Genomic DNA, 23,896 nt, shown 5'->3' on the forward strand with positions numbered 1-23,896 from the left:
TTTTCATCCTTCTGGTGGTTGATGATGGCTGTTCTTTGGAACCTCCATTGGATTTGCCATTGAAACCGGAATCTGACTTCTTGATGTCACTTGAGCATTCACATTAGCCTGGCACAGAGCACAAGAGACAGAAAGTAGAAACTGCTGCTTTAAGGCCTTGGCCTGGAAACTTTACTTCTGTCATGTTCTGTTGATAAGCAACCTTACCTAAAGTTTTACTTCAGAGCATGACTCAGTTACTGTCCTACTGCCGTGAAGCGACAGCATGGCTGAGGCAATTTTTCTGAAAGAAAGCATAACTGCGGGCTTGCTTACAATTGCAGAGGGTTAGTCCATTATCATGGTGGGAAGCAGACAGATATGGCACTGGAGCAGTAGCTGGGAGATATTTATCCTGACCCGCAGGCAACAGGCAGGGGAGAAGGGTCAGACCGAGACAGACAGACAAGGGTGGGCAGGGGATTTTTGAAACCTGAAAGCCTGCTCACAGGACACACCTCTTTTAACAACACCACACCTCCTTCAACAGGGGACGTCTCCTGATCATTCCCAAGCAGTTCAACAGCTGGGTAACTCAACTGGGGAACTAGGCATGCTCATCCAAGCCACCACAGCAGAGAAATTTTGAGCATTGTAGGTTTTTGATTTTTGTTTTTTGTTTGTTTGTTTTTGGAGGCAGGGTCTTGAAATCATGATTCTTCCACGTGCTGGGGTAACGCATATGTGCCTCCATGATTTGCTTTTGAATCAGGTTTTCAAACATCTACAGTGGACAAACCAGCAGAGAAGAGCTGACGGGAGAGTCTTAGGGGGTTTGATTAAAGTTGAGAGTTTGTAAAGAAATTGGATTCTCTCTCTTTTTTTTTTTAATAACTTCACATACATTAGCCAACCTGTCAGTATAAAATTAAAGTTAATTTTGCTTTAAGTTACTTTGCATTAAATATTACTTGGAATCTTTGTGTTTAAAAGGTTTTATCCTGGGCTAGGTGTGTTGGTGTATACCTTTAATTCTAGCATTCAGGAGGCAGAGAAAGGCAGTCTCTGAGACTTTCAGACTAGCCAGTAAGACCTTGTTTCTGTAAAAAGGGAAGATTTTTATAAGACATAAGTCCCTAAATGTATCTTAATTGCAATATTGTTATATAATTATTACTAGTATTATTTTTGGTTATTAGTAATAACTTACAGAGAGCTACAATGAAAAGAAGCAGGTTGATCAAGGAGAAATACCAAAGTTGAATGCATACTTGCACACGTGATTAAGAAATGTCATATCTTGAGACTGGAGAGATGGCTCAACAGTTAAGAGCACTGGCTACTCTTCCAGTGGACCCAGGTTCAGTTCCTAGCATGCACCTGGCAGCTCACACCTGTCTTTAATTCCAGTTTCAGGGCTTCTAACACCATTACACAGACATACATGGAGGTGATGGACATAAAATAAGATTAAAAAAATATGTCTTAAAAAGTTTTTCCTAGTGACATGATTTGAACTACACATTACATTGTTAAAGATTAGGTATAGTCATAACTTACAAAAATGGAAAAATGATTTTTGGGCTTATACTTTTCATATTAACTGTTTTAAATAAGTTGTTAAATATGTTCTCCAACTTGATTCTTTATGGTTTTTTATAATCTGGAAATTGAAATTGAGCATACTTTTTTTGAGAGATGAGTGACATAAAATGTACAAATTTCAGGTGTACAATCAGTGTTTTAAGGTGTGTCCTTTTGAGTAAAATAGACAATTTCTGGTGGCCCGAATCTTAAAACCTTTGCAAGGTGATCCTTCTTCCTACAATAGGCTTTGCGTAGGAGTCACTGTTCTTTACCCCCTCGAGTTCTGGGAATCCCGCATCTGGAGCCTCACACTTGTTGCTGCTCGTATCTCTGAGCTTCCTCCCCTGCCTAGTTCCGTGTCCTCTCTAACAATGTGAGTGGAGTGATACTTTGCAGGGTGTGTTTCCTGACTGGGTGTTGGTAGTGTAGTGACTTTGAGATTCTTCCATGTTGGCGCATCACTCCTGCCCCTTTTAAATTGTGTAGTGTTCTGTTGTGTGGTTGTTGGTTTCTTTAAACTGTCTTACAGACGCTCAGGTTGTTTGCAGCTTTTCATGATTATTAATTAAATTGCTCTAAACATTTGAGTACACGTCTTGGTGTGGAAATATATTATTTCTCTGAGGTGAATACCTAAGAGTGAGCTTGCCTGGTCATGTGGTAAGAGGGAAGGGTTGGGAGAGAGAGGAAGTGGGGGGGGGAGAGACAGAGAGAGGGAAGGAGAGAGGAGAGAGAGAGTGAGTACTGGAGTAGGAGTGCCTGCAGGAGCCTGGGAGAGGGGGGAAGGGGGGGGGGAAAGAGTGCCTGCTTGCACTTAACTTTAAGAGGCTTCCAAACTCTGTCTTCCCAATTTGACTGGGCCACCTCTGCTTTGCCTACAGGGTGTTGTGAAGTTGCTTCCTGTCCTCTCAGTACTTGGTTTTCCTCAACTTTTCTTTGTTTAGTACATAGGCAGGGGTGTCTCAATGCAGTTTTAGCTTTTATGTCATATTATTTAGTAACACTCAACATTTTGTCTGTGCTCATTGGCCATTTCTGCATCTTAATAGCTGTGTCTGTTCAGATTGTTTGATTGTTTTGCTTTTTGGTAAAGGCTTAGGTATTATAGGGCAATCCTTCATGTATTTATGCTGCAAACATTTCTTTAGACTTTTATTTTGTTAATAATGTTAATTCTGTGTAAAGCATTCCTGTTTTTTTTTTTTTTTTTTTTAGATTATTATAGACTCCTGTGCACTTGTAAGAGTTAGATAATCAGTGTCTCTCTTACCTAGTTTGTTGTTGGCAATCTTAAAACTACTGCATTGCTATGACTCAGACGTTGGTACTGATTAAAGCCACTGTCATAATCATACGTGCTTGGCAGCGTTTAGACTCGTGTGTGTTTACTGTCATATACATTATCATTACCACAGCTACGATACAGAGTACATCACTCTGAGGACTGCTTATGTTCTCTGTGTGCTACAGCACCCATAACCTCTGGAAACTCAACCTAAGTTCCATCTAAGTTATTGCTTGTATTAGTAGTTTTATTTTATTGCTGACTTGTATGTCATGCAATGTTAATGAACCATGCTTTGTTTAGCCATTCACCTACTAAAGGACATATGCATTGTTTGCATTTTTCAATGTTGTAAATGAAGTTGCCACATAAATTTGTCTACAAGTTTCTCTGTAAAAATAAGCTTGTTACTTAGGGATACATGTGCAAGCCTGTATTTGTCAAGTTAATCTTGTTTTAAACACACGCACGCACGCACGCACGCACACACAGTGGATAGACGATTTTTAGAGTGGCCGTGGCATTCTGCCAGTGGTGCCTGACCTACCCGGTTCTCTTCATTCTTACTAACATTGTTATCACGTTGGGAATGTGGCATTCTTCTGATTGCTGTATGCTCATGTGCATGGGTTTAGCTGTCACTACCCAAATGACTAATGCAGAGTGCCTTTTTGCCGTCTGTATATCCTCTTCTGTAGAATTTTTTTTTATACCTTTTGCTTATTTTCTAATCACTATTTTTTTTCTTTGGTGTGTTTCTTTGTTTTTGCAGTTGCGTTTTGAGTGTCTTTAAAACGTGCTACAGTTAGCCCTTTTCCAGACAGGTATTTGCAGTCTGCCACCCCCAGTCTAGAGCTTGCTTCCTTCACTCCACTTTTATGGTCTTTCCAGCTGCAGACGTTTTTATTTTGATGAGTTTAAAAGTTTTGTCTGTATTTTCCCAGAGGTTCTGTTTTTAAATTCACAGTATGCTCACTCCTACAGAGACTGCGGTTCTCTTTGTCTGAGGACAGCCACTGGTCCACCAGCTTCTCTGTGGAGAAGCTTAGCTTCACTTTAAATGGCTTTGTACCCTGTGTGTAGAGAGGGTGGCTGTACTTCAATGGAGGCTATTTTTGTTTTCTGTTCTAGTGATCTGTGCTTTTATCAGTAGTCCAGTGTAGTTTTGCTTATTTTAGCTAGCTGCAGTGTAAGCCTTGAACTTTGGTAAAATGATGCCTCCCACCTTATATTCTTACAAAAAAGAAAAAAAAATGTTTTCTTAGCTATTCTAAGTCTCTTGCCTTCACATACAAATTTTATAGTTTCCTGTACTAGCTGTGTTTTTAAAGTCCTTTTGGGGTTTTTATTAACCCTGTATTTAATATTGGAAAGAATTTTTGTTAGTGTTGTTTGAGAGTCTTCTATCAATGACTACAATTCCGGCATTTCTCTTTGTTTTTCTTTCACTAGCATTTTGTAGTTTTAAACATACAAGTTATGTGCACATTTTTAAATTTAATATTTGATTTGCTTTGGAGTAGATATAAATGACATGATGGCTTTCTCTTCTTCAGGTCAATTTTCAAAAGGTCACTTTTAGGGAGCTGGACTGGTGGCTTAGGATGAAGACTACTGTTCTTCCAGAGGACCTGAATTTCAGTTCCCAGGACTTAACTCTGAGCATAGAACCTGTACCTCCAGCCTCAAGGGATCCAGGACCCTTTTTTTGGTCTCTCTGGGCTCTTGCACACATTTGTACATACTTGCACACAGGGACACACATAATTAAAAAAAATTCTAAAAAAAAAATGAGCATTAAAGCAAAATTAGTAACGACAGTGCAAAATCTCTGTATATCCAACACTGACTTTCTCCTATGTATTGACAAAACACCATGACCAAGGTAATTTATAAAAGAAAACATTCAATTGGGTTTACCGTGTCAGAGGATTAAAGTCCATGATAGTGAAGCAGAGTCAGGGCATCAGAACAGCAGTTCACAGGAGGCAGAGACAGTTCCCTCAGCATGCCTGAAGTGGAAACCTCAAGCCTGCTCCTACTGACACTCCTCCAGAAAGGCCTGGTCTTTGCCAGACAGTTCTACTAGCTGGGGACCAAGTATTCAAAGATGTAAGCCTATGGGGCCATTCTTATCCCAAACCACACACCCTTTTACATATCAGCACGGGTACACTTGTACCTTTAAGAAACTGGCATGAATTCTAGTGCTGACTTTGTTTAGATTTCTTTTGATTTGATGACTGTGTTAAGTCTGTACTCCATGTCTTGTAAGTTTTTCTTTAGGCATATTTTATTTGTGACAGTTGAGAAGCTCTCAGTGTCTTGTTGATGTTGGTGATTGACCAAGGTCATACGGCAGGCCTGTCCTATGTGAAGTCATTCTTTTTCCTTTCCACTTTGTCTGTGGACAGAGATCCCTGTGCACAGCCACAGTGTTAGGAGTGGGAAATTATGCTCTACGGTGTGGAGTGGGGAGTTAGTTGTAGATACTTTATTTAGCCGTTACCGTTTACTCTTCTACCCATTTGTTTATCTCTCAGCAGTGACTGTTATTTTATTACTTTGTTTTGTAAGCCAGATTTCTCTACTGTTTTGTAATCCTGAGGATCAAATCTAAGGTCTGTCACGTGCAAGGAAGCGTGCTAGCAACCACTGAGCTATTCCACCATCCCTTGACTTATAATTTAATATCACGTTTAGTTCATTGCTACAGTTAACTAATTTGCTGTTTTCACTGGCCATCGGAGTTTGAGGCCAGCCTGAACTATACACAGCAAATTGAAAGTTGTAAAAGTGAAAATAGGGCTGAAGGTGTATGGCATTGTGTTTAATCTTCATTATATATTGAAAGAACACTTTAAAAAACATTCAGGTTAAGACTTAGTTGTACTATAACTGATGGATATAGCTATGTTTAAGTTTGCTGAAAAATCAGAAGCTAAATAATATATTTCCTTTTTTTGTGTTTTTTAGAAAGGCAAAATAGGAGTTACTAGTGGGAAGCTTTCTAGTCATGTGGCTTTTTGTTGCTTATCATATTTAAGCTTCACTTCATAAAATTGTTAGTATTAAGAGAGAATGTTTATCTAGTACACAGCAGTTGATTATCGAAATGCTTGGTATTTGGCAAGATTCAGAGACTGTCATTCTTTCTTCATCTAGAAGAAGTCTTTCAAACCTGATGTCATGAAGGTGTAGTCATGTGTACTATGTAGGTTATTTGCTGATGAACACTCTGGGATGATAGTGAAGCAAATCATCCCTCGTGTTCTCTTGATGAGACAAATATATAGTTTAAGTGCAGGCTGGCAATATTTTGGAACCTTCAGCCTCCCCTTCATGCTTAGTTTTCAGAACTGTTGTAGTGTGAAATACTGGCAGAAATTTCTTTAGAGCCACTCTTGGTTGGTCCTGGCTGGCCCTAGGTTCTTATTATTTGAAGTTTTTCTTTGATGATTCTCTACTCCTCTTTGTGTATGTGAAGTCGTAAGTGTTAATGATTCAGTGCCCTATGTTTATCTGACTTGAATCTTCATCCTGCTGTGTTGGTGCAAATCAGGTGCCCGTTGTGTTCTTGGACACTTATTTACGGAAGCTCCCTCCCCAGGTCCCTGCTTCCTGGTAGTCAGGACAGCCCCATACCAGCCATTCTCCTTGCCATGTTAATGACTTTCCCTCCTACTGTATTGCTTGTTTTCAGGCTGCTTTACCAGGAAGCTTTTTACTTCGCCACTTTAGACGTGCAAACTGTTGAGAGTCAACTTAAGTATCCAGTGGGACATGTTTAATTGTGTTCAACTTCTCTTAAAAGTATTTACTGCTTTATTTCTTGATTTACAGTTTGCTATCCTTGAAGTTAAATTCTGTATTGTCAGTATTTTGTTATATAGTCAATTTATTGTCTAGGAAGCAGTTAATGTCTTTTTCTTTAGACACTTTATCAGATTAAGCAATATAAGGTGTTCCTCTATTCCATAAATCTTTTGATGCCTTTTTAAAAAATGGTATTTTAAAAATATTTTAAATAATATGTGTATGGGTGTTTTGCCTGTATGTTTGCATGCCTCATGTGGGCCTAGGGTTGGAGGAAGCCAGAACAGGGCATTGGATCCTTTAGAACTAGAGTTACAGAAGCTTGTGAGCTGCCGTGTAGGTGCTGGGAATTGAACCCAGGTCCGCTGGAAGAACAGCCAAGTGCTCGTACTGCTGAGCCATCTTTCTGGCTTGCATCTTTTGATGTCTTAATGTGTCATTCAAATGAAATGAACATGCTTTTTGTACTTGTACATTTCAGAATGACTGACCTTGATTTCTGTAGATTTTTAACTTCACTGGAACTGTGAAGTTATTCACAGTTATTCACAGTTATTTGGAACTGGTTATTCCAAAGTTGAGTAATAATATAGTTGAGCCATTATAGACTGGAATCAGAAATGTTAAAAGTTGAGAGTAGGCTTGGTTCTAGATTTAGGAGTGTGTGTGTGTGTGTGTGTGTGTGTGTGTGTGTGTGTGTGTGTGTTTTATTTCCATACTTAACTCATGTAAATTTATGTGTGTAGTCATGTTTCCCTCAAGGCATTGAAATCTTTGTGCATTCTAATTTTTTCAACTAGTAATACTAGATAATAGACTAGTTGGTTTCTAAAGTTCTTCCAAGCTCTCTCTAATTTTTGCTGTTTTAAGTGAATAATGTGTAAGGTTCCAAAAACAGGTGTTGTAACTGATAACTTGTTTTATACTTTGATTCTTTTGTGTTTTATAAACATAACTCCAGATGTGTGTGTACCCACACAAGTGTTTATTATCTACAGAAGTTATTTCTTTCCCTTCACTGCCTAGGCTGTTTGCTTGTTTTAGGGCTAGGGCTCTTGATTCACACCTTTCTCGTTTTGCTATGAATGACCTTTATGGAGGGAAACAGTTTGTTAAGAGTGTAACCGTGCCATTGTGAGAGAACTTGGTGAGTATTTCTGTGCGGCTAACATGAGAAAAGGTGTAAAATAGCAAGGAAGTATGTGTGTAAGTGAACTGGTAGGTTGCTTGCTGTTGAGTAACATTTTGGTCTTCGTTTTGACTTCAGTGCCAAGGATGATACCGATTTTGGCGCCTTGGCTACAGAAATAGAAGGAGCTGATGCTGCCAAGGAACAGGAGCCTCAGAAGTCAAAGGGGAAGAAGAAAAAGGAGAAAAAGAAGCAAGGCTTTGAGTATGGTTTTAAAAGCATTCAGTTTTTCATAGCTTGAGTATTGGTGTTATCTAATGATTCCAATGCTTCAAAATGTATTTTATTTCTTTTCTAGTGAGAATGATATTCAGAGAGAACTGGAAGAATTGTCTCTGGAAGCCCAAGGCATCAGAGCTGACAGAGAAGCTACTGCAGTCAAGGTGAAGGATGTTATCTTCATGTCTTCTAGTAACATTTGGGAGCTGCCTGGTTTGGAGACCTGTGGTTGTAGAAATGTTAATAGTTTCTATAAAACAGGTGAAAGGGAGAAACCAAGTTTCCAGAAAAAAAAAAAAAGCAATATTCTTTAAAACCTTTGACAGATAGAAATATACTTTATTTGAGAATCTAGAGGCGCTAATGTTGTATTGACTGTTGATAAAATTAGTACATTTGGGGCCTTCAGTTTTCTGTGTATTTTTTCGTTATTTTTTTAGGGCAGCTGGAGTTTGAAATGTGAGTTGTATAACTAGTGTGGTTGGATTTTTTAGTCTTTTTTTCCGATTTATTTTATGTATATGAGTGTTTTGGCTGCACGTGTGTTTGTGTGTGTGTGTGTGTGTGTGTGTGTGTGTGTGTGTGTGCGCGCGCGCGCGCAGCATGTGTGTGCCTGGTGTCCACAGAGATCAGAAGAAAGGGCATTAGATCCTCTGGAGCTGGAGTTACAGATGGTTGTGAACTGACATGTGGGTGTAGGAACCAAACCTTTGCAAGAGCAACAATTGCTCTTAACTACTAAGCAGTGTCTCCATCCCCATACTTTTTATATTTTTGTGAAAAAAGATAAAAAAAAAATCCTGCTTCCATAAAAGGTTTTTAACAGCATATACCGCCTAAAGGAAGCGCTTGGCCGGGAGGAGGTCCCGGTTACTTTTAAGGGATGACAAGCTCTTGATAGTCTAACAAGAGATACTTTTTAGCCTACAGAAAACAATGAAGAAGAATCTGCCTCAAAACAAGATAAAAAGAAGAAAGGACAAAAAGGCAAAAAAACAAGTTTTGATGACAATGATAGTGAAGAATTGGAAGATAAGGATTCAAAATCAAAAAAGACTGCAAAACCTAAAGTGGAAGTATTATCTGGGAGTGATGATGATGATTCTAGTAAACTTTCTAAGAAAGCTAAAAAAGCTCAGAAATCAGTGAAAAAGTGGGATGGGTCAGAAGAGGACGAAGACAGTAGAAGAAGTAAAGAGCCATCTAGAGTGGACTCTTCAGGTGAGAGCGCTGGTGAATCAGAGGAAGGGTTGCAGTCCAGAAAAGGACAGAAGAAAAATCAAAGAAACAAGTCTGTTCCTACCGCAGAGAGTGGGAATGAAGATGACGGCTCCTCCTTCAAGATTAAGACAGTGGCCCAAAAGAAGGCAGAAAAGAAAGAGCGCGAGAAGAAAAAGAGAGACGAAGAGAAAGCAAAATTACGGAAGCTGAAAGAAAAAGAAGAGCTAGAAAAAGGTAAGAAGGACCCGAGCAAGCAGAAAGAGCCTCCAAAGAAGGCTGAGGAGGGAGCGCTGAAATCCAGAGTGCTGGCTGATGCGGAGGAGAAAGGAGACAGCGCTGCAGCTGTGGAAGGTTGGTGATGAGCGCGGGAGTCCTTGGAGCTTGTCCAGTTTTAAGTTGTGATCCTTATGCTGTGTGGGTGCGCTCTCCTGTGCTTGTGGACATGGAGGCCAGAGGCTGATTTGGGTCTCTTCCACCAACATTCTCCATGTTACCTTTTAAAAAGATACTTCTTTTTAGTTTTTGAGATTATAATAACATTAGTTCGCCATTCCCCCTCTTCCTTCTAAACCCTTCCATATACTCCTCTTTGCTCTCCTTCAAATTCCTGGCCTCGTTCTTTCCATTAATTGCTGTGAGGTTCTGTCTCCAGGAATGTCAGAAACTAAACTCATAAAGTCTCACTAAGATGGCTGTCTAAACGTGAGTGAATAATGACAGCGACAGTCACACTGACGTCGATGGGACAAGCCCACACTTCAGCCATGCACGAACAACCTCAGGCACCTAAGGGATGCTGAGACCCCGGGACTTAGTCTTCCAGCTTAGGTGTGAGACAGGGGCTCCCTGAGCGTAGAGCTAGTGTTTCAGCTAGGCTGGCTGCTCAGCAGGCATCAGGGTCCCTGCCGCTCCCTCCCCTTGTACAGATTTACACGTGTGTACTGCCATATCTGGCTTCTTACGTGGTTGCTGAGATACCTGAATTCCTCATGTTCCCATGCCAAGCACTTTACTCATTAAACCACTGCTTCAGGCTATTAAGTTGTACACTGCAATTTAACAGCATTGATTATGACTAACACTTTTGTTGTTAAGATGACTAAGTGGCCAAAGAAACAATTTCCCTCCCCAAATTCATGTCATGATAACTCTAAATTCTTTTCTTTAAAACAAAACAAAACAAAACAAAACCAAAACTAGCTTAACTTGTGAAATTCGAAAGTAAAAAGTAAATTAAGAGACCTAAATTAGTTAAATAACTTTAGTGACACTGAGCATGTTTTTGTTTCTCTTTTTTTAGAAAAGCAAATTTATTTCCTTTTTGTTTTTATGTGTGGGCATACATGTGCGAACATCATATGGATAGAGGTCAGAGGACAACTTTCAGGGTGCAGTTCTTCATTTACCATGTCATTTTCAGGGATCAAACGTGGCCTGTCCGGCTTGGTGGCAGTTACCTTTACCTGCATAGTCTTTTTTGGTAATTGAAATAGACTGATCAGTAATTAAGATCTAAATATTTTCTTTCTCTTAGAGTAAATGAATACATGTAACTATTGGGTGGTTTAAATTTTTTAAATTAATAGTTTTTCTTTAGAGAGCTTTTTGGTTAAAAAAATTAAGTTTTTAACCATTAAAATTTTTTTTATCTGAATTTTGAGGAGAAACACCATCGCAAGAGTATCACAAATTTCATTTCTTCATTGTTTTTGGAGTATAATAATTATGTATTTGTATTTTGTTTCAGTATCCTCATATCCTTTTCATCATCCCCATCTAAAAGAGTAAATGGCTATTGCATCTAAATGGGCATAAGCTGGTTAGAATTTTTAGAATTTTGTACATATGCTGTAATTACCAGACAGAGATAACCTGAACTGCAGCGTCTGTTGTATTTTCCTGCTGACAGAGCCCATGTGTCGTCTTGTCAGACCAACGCTAGCATTGGCAGGATCCCCAGGGCCAGCAGTGATGTCTCACGAGATGTTCTAGGACTCAGGTCTCAGGACATGATTCATGTCACACATGGTGGCAGGAGCCTTGTCCCGCGGTGGTCCTTGAAATCTGGCTAGCATTTATTCATTGGCACGGAAATCAGCTTGAGTGCTTTGCCTTTATTTTTGGTAGATGACAATGAAGGAGACAAAAAGAAAAAAGATAAGAAGAAAAAGAAAACAGAAAAAGATGAAAAAGAGAAAGAGAAGAAAAAAGGCCCTAGCAAGTCCACTGTTAAAGCTATACAAGAAGCGTTAGCTAAGCTCAAAGAGGAGGAGGAGAGACAGAAGAGAGAAGAGGAAGAACGGATCAAGCGGCTTGAGGAGCTAGAAGCCAAACGAAGAGAAGAGGTGTGTTTTTCATGAAATTCAAAGACTGATAGTGAGTTTTACCTGAAATCTCTTCTGTAAAAATTCTCTAATGTACATCTAAAAAAGTTTATAGTTGTACGGGCATTTTAGTTATACTAACAGCTCTGATGCATATAGTATAGTGGAAGAGGTACAAGAAAATCTTACTTGTCTCCCCATGTAGAGACTGTTACATGTGTGTTACTGCCAGTAATGCACACAAGTGCTATTTAGAATAATGTGCAGCATTGACAGTTTTTATTTGTAATCCCCCAAGATATCTAGCATGCATGTTAAGAGCTTTAAAGTTTGTGTTCTTTATTTTAAATTTTATGGTTCATTCAGCTAGTATAATTTTATATGCCATATATTTTTGCTTAGGAACGATTAGAACAAGAAAAAAGAGAAAGGAAAAAGCAAAAAGAAAAAGAAAGAAAAGAACGTTTGAAAAAAGAAGGGAAATTGTTAACCAAGTCCCAGCGAGAAGCCCGGGCCAGGGCTGAGGTGACGCTGAGACACCTGCAAGCTCAGGGTGAGTAGAGTCTTCCGGCGGGCTGCCCAGCCCCTCTCCCGGGCCCAGCCCCTGGGTCGAGCAGCTTTTCGGTGCAGGGTTGTTTTAGAATCTGAAAAATGAGCGAAATGTAAGCAGTAAGTGTGAGGTGCCATTGTTGAGAGAATGCTCTCGGTGCTCTGATGGAAATTGTGTGCAAATAATAAATTTCTATGAAATTTGCCCTCCCAACAAAGTAGAAACAAAAGTGAGATCTTTTAACTAGTTTCAACTCTTCCATTTTTGTTTTAAACCTGTACCCTTCTGACCACTTTTTCCCCCCCTGGGGTTCTCTAAAGTGAGTCATACACATTCCTTTTTTCATTTTTTTCTCCCAGAGTATTTGTATACCTAGCAAGTAAGAGTATTTTACTTAGCATAAGTAGAATATATTTATAATTGATAATATTAAAGGTTTTCAGAAGTTTTTTTGTGGGTACATGTGTGCAGGTACACATGGAGGTCAGAGGTTGACACTGAGCGTCTTGCTTGCCCACCGTGTGCTTTTGAGACAGGATCTGTGGTTGAACCTGGAGTACAGCAGTTGACTTAAGCTCCAGGGTCTGCCTGCACAGCCCTTCAGTGCTGGGGTCACAGGTGTGCACCACTGTTCCTGGTATTTTTGTTTACTTCCTACTGTAAGTTCTGGGATCTGAACACACATCCTCAGGATTGCTCTGCAGTCGCTTTACCCTCTACTCAGCCTACAACTTAGTTTATTTTTTATTTCTTTGTGATGTCCCTATTTTCCTCTGTCTTGAAGTCTTACAGATGTATAGTCTTAAGTCTGGATCCAGATGGAAGCCTCAGGTTGCACTTGGTTGATAGGCGTGTCTCTCAGTGTGGCCACTACCTCCGTTGTGATGTGCCCTGTATTCACTGGCAATACGAGAGAGGTCACTCAAAGTCTCATTCGGGTTTGGTCTAGTTACGTTCTCCTGGTGTTGGTAAAACTGAGCTTTTGTCCTGTAATGTCTTAGATCGCACAGTTCAGCTGCTTCTTGGTGTTGCTGTGTACTTCTTAGCAGCTAGGACAGAGTCAGGCCTTGTGACATGGAGCAGTGTCAGGGTTGAAGAACGTTTATTTACAACGATTATTGTAAGTAAAAGCTTTCAGGTTTCCTTCCAGGTTTACCCGTGGTTTTTGTTGTAGATCTGGAATTAGCTATTTATCCAAAGACCCTTTGTTCCTGTCCTACTTATGGTGTTTTATGACGACGAATTGGTCATATAATTGTGCTTTTAACTGATTAGACTTAAAATACCATCTTTGCTTCTTTGAGAAAACTTTCTTTTTGGGTCTTCCCTTAATTTCCTCTTTTTAGTCCTTAAACGTCTATGCAATAGTCATATAAGGGGCTTGGTTAGAATTATATGAGTAACTCAATTACAGTGTGCTTTGTAACGGATGCTGTGCTGACCTTTGACACTGCTTTTCCCTCACAGAAACCTTATCATTTGAATCCTGTCAGGCACAGGAAATAGTGATGCATTGACCTTAAGCAGTTTGCTCAACATTCAGAAATTTAATTTGCTTCTCTTTTGTGATGAATTCTTTATTATGTTTGTCCTTAAATTTCAGAAAGTTTATTTTTAATTGAGGATATAGCTTTAAAACCTCTGGTGTTAGAGGGTACATTTGCGTATAGTTAGTACTCAAATATCAGATGTGACTGGTGATCATCTGGAAAGCTGAAGGCCCTTAGAAGATATTTCAATGGAACAGGAAGAGAATAATTTTCCAGGTTCAGAAATGCTGTTTTATGCAGTAGAGATGTAAGTAGATGAAAATTAAGATTTTAAATTACTTTAGTATCAATCTTTAGAACGTGCTTTGTACGAGAAGGTTTCTTCATGAGGCACCCTTGACCCGGGTCTCTCTTTCTCAGTCTTAAATGCTGCACGGTGTCTGACAGCTGGTCCCACTCTTAAGCCTGATGTGGACCCTCTCAATGAGAGGTCCTCTGGTGTTGTCTCTGAAAGGCAGCTTGCTAAGTAGAGATGACTTACCGCACCCGTTGCCTAGACCCCCCCAAACTCTTTAAATCAGAGTGTGCTCTTGGATCTCTGTGGTGCTTCTGCTGCAGGTTTCCAGTCAGCTGCCGAGCTCGTGCAGAGAAGAGCTCTTGGAGGACTTGAGTGTAATGTCCTGGTTTGCTAGCTCGGTAGAACAGCTGGGTGCACAGAGGTACTGGTGTTGCTCACAAGTGTTGTATTTCTAGAACCCTGTCGAGAAGAACAGTCAGTTGAGGAAATCTGGGGTGGTATCCCACCTGCAGTTTTTTCTCCTTTGGTCTAAGCTGTTTACCTGTTGGATGTGGGCGTGTGGGCAGGGAAGCTGTGCTGTGTACTCTACATAGCCTCTTCCTTTGGTTTGCTTAGTACATTTCTCTTATCATAGTTTTAACACTGATCTTTGCAATCCTAGCCTTTGTCAGTACCTACATATATAAACATATATTCATACTTTAAAGTTAAAACAGTCAGTTTTATTCTTGATTTTATTCAAAATCCATACCATACAATCCCGCTGCTGTCTGTATCATAAAACTTGTGAGCAGATTTGACTGTAGTTTGTTCTACTGTCTCAATTTAACAATACTTCTTTATTTCTTTTATTTGGGAGAAAATATTAGAGAAATAAAAATGATAACCATGAATTAAAACAAAAATGGATTAATGACTTGAAGTTAGTTCTTCTGATAAGTCCCTTTATTGAATCTTGCATGCATTGCTTTTAAAAAATAGTGCAGCAAATTATTATTCATATTCATATAAGTTGAAAATAAAAGCCCTCCCTGCAGGTAAACTATTTCAGCGGAGAGGAATGATTTTGAAACATGCTAAAAGGGAAATACACACATAGAGATGACAATGAGAATTTCTTGGCAGTTCATACTGTTAGGAGAGCCAGTGGGTTTGGACATTCATGCAGTGTTCCTGGCAGTGTCAGTTTGTACAGATGCTGGAGAACAGTTTAACAGTGCACATAAGAGATCATTAAAAAGTTTTGTCATCTTGTCAAAAAGCCAAGGAAATGTTTACTGTGTAGTGTTGAGCTGTCCTTGTGCATGTATCAGACAGCCGCCTTTACATTCGCTTCCCAGCAACTCCTGAGCTGGCCAGGAGCGCAGCTGCATTGCTATGAAATGAACTCTTTGTAAAGACAGTGCTTTAAAGCTTCATTACTTTGTCTTAGTTTTCAGTATTTCTGTGATGTTACCTCAGACTTACCATTGGAAACAGCTGAAATTTTATAGCTTACAGTTCTGTAGCTGAAAGTTGGGACGTGACTGAGGTGTTGGAAGGACTGACTGTATTTTTAGAGCTTCTATGAAAGAAAACATTTTGTGGTCTTTTCTGGCTTTTAGAGGCCAGCTGCATTCCATGGCTCATGAGTTTGCTTCACCCTCAAAGCCAACAATGTTCACTCTTCACTTTTTTTTTTTTGTTCTGTCTCATCTCCCTCTGACCCCAGACTCTACTGGGAAAGGCTCTTTTATTCCTATGAAGAGTTATGTGATGAAGTTGGGTCTACCCAGGTAATCTCAGATAATTTCCACAGTTCATGCATGTCAAAGTGCTTCACCTTAAATCATGTGGGTTGTAATGTCATCTTCATTGTCCATCTCCTCCTCATTCACCATATCAGCATCTCCACTTGTGATTTAGGACATTAGTGTCTTTATGAGGATCGCTGGTCTGCCTTCCACAGTTAAAATGTTTTTGTTTCCTTTGTTTTCTTTAGAAGTTCAGTATTTTATTTGTGTTGTGTTTCATTCTGTCTTTCAGAGATCATGACATCTCTTGTTGACAGGAGATGAACTAGTAACTCTGGTATGCACAGCAGAATGGGATGCTCTTGTTCCGTTTATTGCCACTTTAGTCCTTCAGTTTGAGTGTTAGGGAAAACAGCTGATTTATCTTAAGTACAATCAAGAGCTAGATGGCAGTAAACTTTGTGTTACTAAGGGTGTATTTGAAAGAGTAGATATTAAAGTAGATCTTCCTTTTCTCTTTCTGACATCTTTGAGATTTTTAGAGGCAAGTAAAGTTCATCGTTTGTCAGTTGTGGCCTGATTCTGTATTGTGCTCCAGTAATTTATAGCCTCAGTTGATGGACCCTATCATAATGGTAAAGGTTTTTATGGCCCTTTGGGGAATGGGAAGAAAAGAGTCCCAGAATTTCCTTTCAGCTGTAAAATTTTAAATCTTTTTTTTTTTTTTAAATTTTGAATTGAGTGTGTTTTTGTGTAACATTATGTGAAATTAGAATAGTATTCCCTTCCTATTTGTTTGCTTAGTGGTGGCCAGGGTTGCTGAGTGAGGGATCTCTGATATCAGAAAAGCTTGAGGGAACCTACTGTTTTTGTTTCTATTTTGGCTGAGTGATAGCCACATTAGTGTCAGAGTTAGAGGACCCCAAGAGATCACCTGAACTCTATGGAGTTGTAATTAGCTGATTCCCAGTCCCTGTGGTCAGATTTGGGACAGGCCCAACTAAAAGGGGAGGGCTGCTTTTAAAGGTAAAAGGCCACACTCTGTTCCTGCTTTCACAGGTGTGAATCATCCATCCCTGAGTCTTTCGCATTCTTAGAATTCCTGTGTTGCCTTAACAGCGTCAAGTTGCTCACAGGGCTGACCTCAGACCTTTGATTCTCCAGCTGTTCTGCTACTCTGAACTTCTCAGGAATCTCGGAACAGAAAACTCTAAAAAGAATCATATTTTTAGCGGAGGAGCCAGTAAAAACATAGCGCCAAGGTGTCTGTGTAGGGGACATTAGAGGAGAGAGCTGGAGAAAAAGGGCCTTATGATGATGTTCATATAGCTACGGCACACCAAGCAGCCATTTGTTCTTGAACAGCCTCATGTGAAGCAAAATCAGAGCTTCAGAAGGTGTGATGTAAACTAATGACAAGGTTGTTAATCTCAACACACTCCAAATTCCAAATCATCATGGCCAAATTAACTATAGTAAGCAACTAAAGCAAGCTTTTTAAATTAGTGTACATGGCTGCCTCCCCTAAGGGAGGTCAAGAGGTCAGTACTGGACGTGGGGAAGATATGATTGCAAGGTAGTCATAACAGCAGCTGGCCATAATAACCTTGTGAAACAAAGGCTTGGTTTCCTGGAACAGGCAGTGCAGAACCAAGTGTAGTTAAAGTTAGAGGTGGGGCATAGCCCCATCCTTGAAACAGATTTAATCATAAACAGGAATGAACGTAGTTTGTCTTCACTATAACATACCTTTCACGCCCAAGGTGGAGGCAGGCTGCTTCATCAAAGACCTCAGCTTCTTTGTTTCTCAGGAACCAGACAGAATAATGTTTCCAGGTGTGCTGAGTGTGGTTGGGTGGGGTGTTTAGTGGCCGTATCTGAGCCAGAAACTGAGTAGATAAGTTGAAAAGAAACCTATGAAGCAAATGGAAAGGCCTGACGCTAACCACACTACCAGTCATGGTCAGTACTGTAAACACAGCCTGACTGTGTCAGTTAACAGGCAGATATTTGAAAACAGGAGCAGCTGGGCTAGTTCTAAGAAGTCCACCTTCGCTGTAATGACCTAAAAGAGAAGGACAATAACATGAACTGGAAGGGAGCTGCTGTTTCTAAAAAAGACAGCTTTGTGTGTGTGTGTGGGGGGGCTAACTTCAATGGTCATGACAAATTCATGGCAAGATAGACTGTTTTGAACCATAAAACAAATTTCAGGTTATTTAAAAACAAACAACAAAGTCCATGCTGTGTTTTATTGTACCAAAACAGAATTAAGCTAAATATTAGTAGTGACACCTGTCTCAAATGTAGCATGGTGGCATAGACCTGAGCTCCAGTAGTTGGGAGGCAGGACTGTTCTGAGTTTGGGTTTAGCCTGGGCTACCATAGCAGGTTCTAGGTCAGTCTGAGCTAGGTTACAGGACCCTATCTGACCTCCTCCCCTTAAATATATCTGGTGAGAAATCTACAGATTTTAGAAACTAACCAGTGCATCTCTCTTTATCTATTCAAAGAGGAGTACTCATTGGAGATGAGAAACATCTTACATCTAAAGGGGGTGGGGCGTGGCCAAGTGTCTTCTTTATGGCTTAAGAGCTAGTCCTTGGAGCGATCAATAAAATTTACAAGCTATTAGTTGCATTCACTAAGAAAAACAGACTACTTAAAACCAAAGCCAGTAGTGAAATGGAGGGTACTACTGTGAACAATTATATGCCTGTATATTGAAAATGTGTTTGTGAAATAGAACAACTTTTAAAGAGGTACAAACTACCCAAACCCACAAACAGATAACTAGGGGCTGGCGTACAGTTTCAGAGGTTTAGTCCATTATTATCATGGTGGGGAACATGGCAGACATGGTGGTGGAGGAACAGAGACTTCTGCATCTTGATTTCCAGGCAGCAGAAGGAGACTGAATCTCACACTGGGCAGAGCTTGAACATAGGAGAGCTCAAAGCCCACTTCCACAGTGACAAGGCTGCACCTACTTCAGCAAGGCCACACTTCTTAAAAGCACTGCTCCCTATGGCTAAACATTCAAACATGTGAGTCTGTGGGAGCCATATCTATTCAAACTATCACATTCCCCTCCCCCCAGGCTTGTAGCCTTAACATATGCAGAAATGCATTCAGTCCAACTTCAAAAGTCCCTGTAGTCTATAACAGTCTCAACCCTAGAAAAGTCCCAAGTTCAAAGTCTCTTCTGAGATTCATGCAATCTCTTATCTGTAGTCCTTTGTAAATAAAAAAGCAGATTACATACTTCCAACACCTAATGGCATAGGATATACATTATCATTCTAAAAGGGAGCACAGTGAAGAAATTGTGGAACAAAGTAAGACTGAAAACCAGCTGGGCATACTCCAAACCCTAGATCTCCAGGTCTGATGGCAAAATGCTCTTGAGATCTCGAGCTCCTTTCAGCTTTGTTGACTGCAACATATTTTTTTCTCTTGAGCTGGTTCCACTCCCTGTTAAGAGCTTTCCTTGGCAGGTATCCCACAGCTCTGGCATTTCTAATCTCTTGGGGTCTCCAAGGCCAGACTTCACTTTTACAGCTTCACAGAATGGCCTTTCTGGGCCTCCATACAGGGACACCCCCACCACATGCCTGGCCTTAGAGACTTTCCTTTTTTGTTGAGGGAAGAGTCCACAACCCCTTTCTTCTATCCTTGACTCTAAAGCCAGAACATGTGGCTGCAGCTGCCAAGTTCTGCTGCTTGCTGGGGCTGGAATGTGGACCACTCGTTCAATTGCATCTTCACCAGCTCTCTGTTTTCAGTGGATTCCTTCAGTGGTTGCCTAAGCTTGGCCGCCCTGGAACTTGCTCTGTAGACCAGGCTGGCCTTGAACTCAGAGATCTACATGCCTCTGCCCTCCTGAGTGCTGGGATTAAAAGCATGTACTACCATGCCTGGACCTAAACTGTGCTTTAACTCCTTTTCACAAGATGGAAGCCTTGTTGGGTAGGATCTTGCCCTGAGGTCACTACTCTCTTTATTTCCTTTAATATCTTTAATCTGTTTATCTCCCTGAACATAGGATTTAGCTCCATTTTACTTCTTCATTTCCCTTTCTCCTTAAACTATTCATTTTTGTATTTTGCCTTTCTCAGCTTTATCCTTTTCATCAAAAATGTTCTCTATAAGAGTGAACACTAGTAACCACACAACAGAATCTATACTAGGCTGTTCTGAGATTTTCATTGTCAATGCAAATAATCAGAATCTCTTCACCTTAGCCTTAGGCAGACTCCTTGGACAAGGACAAAACGCAGACACATTCTTCACCAAAATATCACAAGAACAACGTCTAGGCAACATACTAAATTTTTCTTGCTCTGAAACCTTTGGAGCCAGGCCCCACAGTTGAAATCACCCTCAGCAGCACTGTTGTATGCTTCTGCTAGGATGGCCCAGTAGACGACGCTTAAAGTATGCCACTGCTTTCCTAACCCGAAGCTTCTGAATCCACATTCCTCCAAATAAAAGTGTGCTTGGGCCTATCTCAGCAACACCCCAGGCTCTGGTATCAGCTTCCATTTTAGTTAGGGTTTTGTTGCTGTGAAGAAACAACATGACCGTGGCAGCTCTTATAAAGGACAACATTTAATATTGACTGGCTTACAGTGTCAGAGGTTTATTCCATTGTCATCACAGCAGGAAACATGGTGTTGTACAGGCAGGCATGATGCTGGAGAAAGAGCCAAGAGTTCTTACACGTTGATTCCCAAGGCAGCAGCAGGAGACTGTGTGCCACCTTGGGCTTAGCTTGAGCATAGGAGACCTTAAAGCCTGCCTCCACAGTGACATGCTTCCTTCCGCAAGGCCACACCTTCATTAGAAGGTGCCACTGTTATGGCCAAACATTGAAATACATGAACGGGGGTGGAGGATCAGTCCAGTCAAACCGCCACACAGTTCTTTGGTTTATTTAAATTTTACTAGTTTAATTTCTAATAAAATAAGCCCCTATTATTTCACCAGGGACTTTAAAAATAGTTAAGGAATAAATTTAGACCAGTTATACATACTATATTCCAGAAATATCTTATGTTTCTTGAGAACACTATTACATACTGAGACAAAGGCATTTCAATAGAGGATATACAGAGGATAGGTCGCTCCAGGCTGGTCTGAAACTCCTGTTTGTCCTTCTGCCTCAGTGTCTTGAGTATTGACATTACAGAAATGAGCTGTAATATCAGGCCATTTACAAACTTAAATGAAAAAAGTTTTCAACAAAAGTTAAGTAACACTCTCTTCTAGATAGATGGATAGATAATGTGAATATATGTAGTTATCCATTTATGTATCTATTTGCATAGGTTTTTACATATTTCATATTTTATAAAGACTGTTGAAGGTATATAAAAAAATCTCTTATTCAGCAATTGGAAGCCCAGCAGCTCATATAAAAGCATGTGCCTCTTCAACAATAAAGAGTAAACATGAAAAGAAAGCTCTGCCTAAATCCACTTTAAAGAACTGACAGTTTTGAACAAAATTAAGCATATACTCAACTTCTGTCTCATTTAGAGAGAGAACTCACATAGAAGTCTGTGTGAAAATACTCACTTGTTTTCCTCATAATTGCTCCAGACTAAAATGATCAGGAGCTCTTCAGGTATTAAGTGGATTAATGAACTGGTATAATACAATAACTAAGCAATTAAAAGATGAAGTGCTTGGCCACGCTTGGTGAAGTCACTTTTAACGCCAGCACCCTTGAGGCAGAGGTGGTTGGTCTTGTGAATAGGCTAGCTTGGGCTATACAAAATAAAACAAAAAGATAAAGTGCTTTTGATTCACATATCCATGCTGATGACAAAAGCCAGACTGAAGATGCTACTAATTATTTGACGCTTTTGGGAAAAGCTGAGGAGGATGGTGAGGCAGATGAGTGAGCTCAGACTAAAGAGGTTTGACGCTTGGGATGGTGCCCAGTGCCAGAGCTGCTCTTCTCCATGGCCATGGTGTTTATAAGGCCTATGCACTTGTTAGCTCCTATTGTGTCTAGGTGTGAATGGGCAGACACCTGTGCAGAAGCCAGGCGTTTAGGAATGCTCGTTTGTATCTTTGAAATGAACAAAATCATGTCCTTTAAAATACTTTGCTTTTTTGGAAGTGTTGAGATGAAAGGGTCTTACCATGTAGTCCACATTGACCTTGAATGTAATAGGTGGTCCTTCTGCCTTACCCTCCCAAGTGCTGGGATTACATGTGTGTGCTGCCTTGCCTCATATTTTACATACTCTCTCCAGGAGCAAGTAAATCATGTAACAGTATAAAGGTTAAATTTTCCTCTTTTCCCCCCCTTAGGCGTTGAGGTGCCATCAAAAGACTCATTGCCAAAGAAAAGGCCAATTTATGAAGATAAAAAGAAGAAGAAAACACCGCAACAGTTAGAAAATAAAGAAGGTTTGTGTATAAAGTAGCCTTTGGTTTAGAAAGGATTACATGTGCCTTTCTCTCACAGCTTTCAACACAAAGTATCTTTGTGCAAGCATGCATGTATGTGGGATATTGGGGACTGAGGCCAGGCCCTGCTGAGTCAAAGGGGCTCTGGCACTTGGCTTCATTCTGAGCCCCCTGAACTGCACTTCCCTATTGTTTCTTACCATTTTAATCATTCTCACTTGATTCAAGTGAGAGACAAAAGAAGTACTTTAGGGGTTAAAGAAGATGTCTTAGTAGCTAAAAAAGTACTTGTTGCTCAGTCATGAGGACAAGAATTAGGACCCTAGCATCTGGCTAACAAGCTGAACATCCCACAAATGCCTGCAACCCCAGCTCCCAGGTATCCAATGCCTTTTCTGGCCTCTACACAGGTGTGCACATATATTCAAACACATAAGGTAAATCTTCAAAAAAATACTTCAGATTGAAATGTCTGCGTCTTATTATGTGAATAGGTACTATTAAATCTGAAGAACAATATATAAATTATTTTTCTGCTTGCCGTGTGATTTTTACATTCTGCTTGAGCAGAAAAAGTGATTTCTTTTATAAGTGCTATCACGTTTCTCAGACTAAGAAAGAATCAGGGATTCATACTGTGCTGAATAGGATATTTGAAGAGAAATTACAGACTGCAAAATGTGGTTAATACACTTTCCACTCCTATTTAGTGTCTGAATCTTTGGAAATCAGTGGATCTGTGGTGGCTGTGGAGCAAGGAGTACCAGACAAAGAAGAGACACCACCTCCTGCTGAACCAGGCCAGTAGCATCAGGTTTTCATTAATTCCTGTTAGATAGTGTTCACAACCTATAAGTTACTGTTACTAAGTAGTTTGGAGCCAGATAAATTATTGGCTTGAATGTTTTCTTTGTCATTCATTTTTTGGCCCATGTTTTTTCATTTCTACCTTGAGAAAATATCCAAGCAATACTTGAATCAGTTTGTTTCTTTTTGGCAGTGTCAGTAAAATGAAAGACACTGAAGGGTCTCAGGATTTCTTTCTTTTTAATTTTTGTACCCCAAATCTCTAAACCTGAAGTTTTTATGTTATGGTTTGACAGAAATTGGAAATATCTTTAATAAAAACCATGAAACGTACATTTTGAAACCTTAGAGGTTAGTTCCTACTTACCAATTCAAGTATGTTCAGCTTATTAGTTAGTATTTGTGTGTGTGTGTGTGTTTGTGTGTACACAGCTTGCAAGGGTTGGCAAAATTTTTTCGCTTTTTCTTTTTTAGCAAACGCTGTTCTAAAATATAAGAACAAACTAAAAATCCTTTGTATAATGTGTGAGTTGAAAGTTTTACAAACTGAGTTTATTTATACATCCTTTTAAAAATCTAAACATTTTGTTGTTGAGGTTTCTACATGTTTTGTTGAACTATGTTATGTTGAAACTATATTAAGAAATAGTGAAATGCTGATACGTGGTAAAATTACAGCGTGCTAGGTATATTGAAAAGATAATTCCAAAGAAAACAGTTGCATAAACAGTTTTTCATAATTGAACACTTCTGAAAGTAGCTACTTGCTTCCCAGTGCTCTCTTGTCTGAAAAGGAACTTGTGCTTACAGATGAAGAAGAAGAAGCTGAGGATGCTGGGTTAGATGACTGGGAAGCTATGGCCAGCGATGAGGAGAGAGAGAAAGGTAACTCATGAGTACATACTGAGGGAGCCACTAATGTGTGCTCCTGAATCCTGAGGTTGTCTACGGGTGACTACCTAGAACACATGTATC

The 23,896-nt window shown here is 39.9% G+C and overlaps 1 protein-coding gene across 2 annotated transcripts in view; it reads left to right on the forward strand.

Moving 5' to 3' along the window:
* The window catches only part of Eif5b (eukaryotic translation initiation factor 5B), a 57,335-nt gene that overhangs the window by 8,285 nt on the left and 25,154 nt on the right, over positions 1 to 23,896 (forward strand). For both annotated transcript variants that reach the window (XM_055607260.1, XM_055607267.1), the window contains exons 2-9: positions 7,935 to 8,060; positions 8,155 to 8,239; positions 8,999 to 9,647; positions 11,424 to 11,641; positions 12,023 to 12,173; positions 22,016 to 22,114; positions 22,825 to 22,914; positions 23,732 to 23,806. In XM_055607260.1, the coding sequence (XP_055463235.1) occupies positions 7,935 to 8,060; positions 8,155 to 8,239; positions 8,999 to 9,647; positions 11,424 to 11,641; positions 12,023 to 12,173; positions 22,016 to 22,114; positions 22,825 to 22,914; positions 23,732 to 23,806 (1,493 nt within the window). The remainder of the gene's footprint in view (positions 1 to 7,934; positions 8,061 to 8,154; positions 8,240 to 8,998; positions 9,648 to 11,423; positions 11,642 to 12,022; positions 12,174 to 22,015; positions 22,115 to 22,824; positions 22,915 to 23,731; positions 23,807 to 23,896) is intronic.

The sequence above is a fragment of the Psammomys obesus genome, unplaced genomic scaffold (genome assembly GCF_907164565.1).
Source record: "Psammomys obesus unplaced genomic scaffold, mPsaObe1.curated_primary_1811, whole genome shotgun sequence".
Lineage (NCBI taxonomy): Eukaryota > Metazoa > Chordata > Mammalia > Rodentia > Muridae > Psammomys > Psammomys obesus.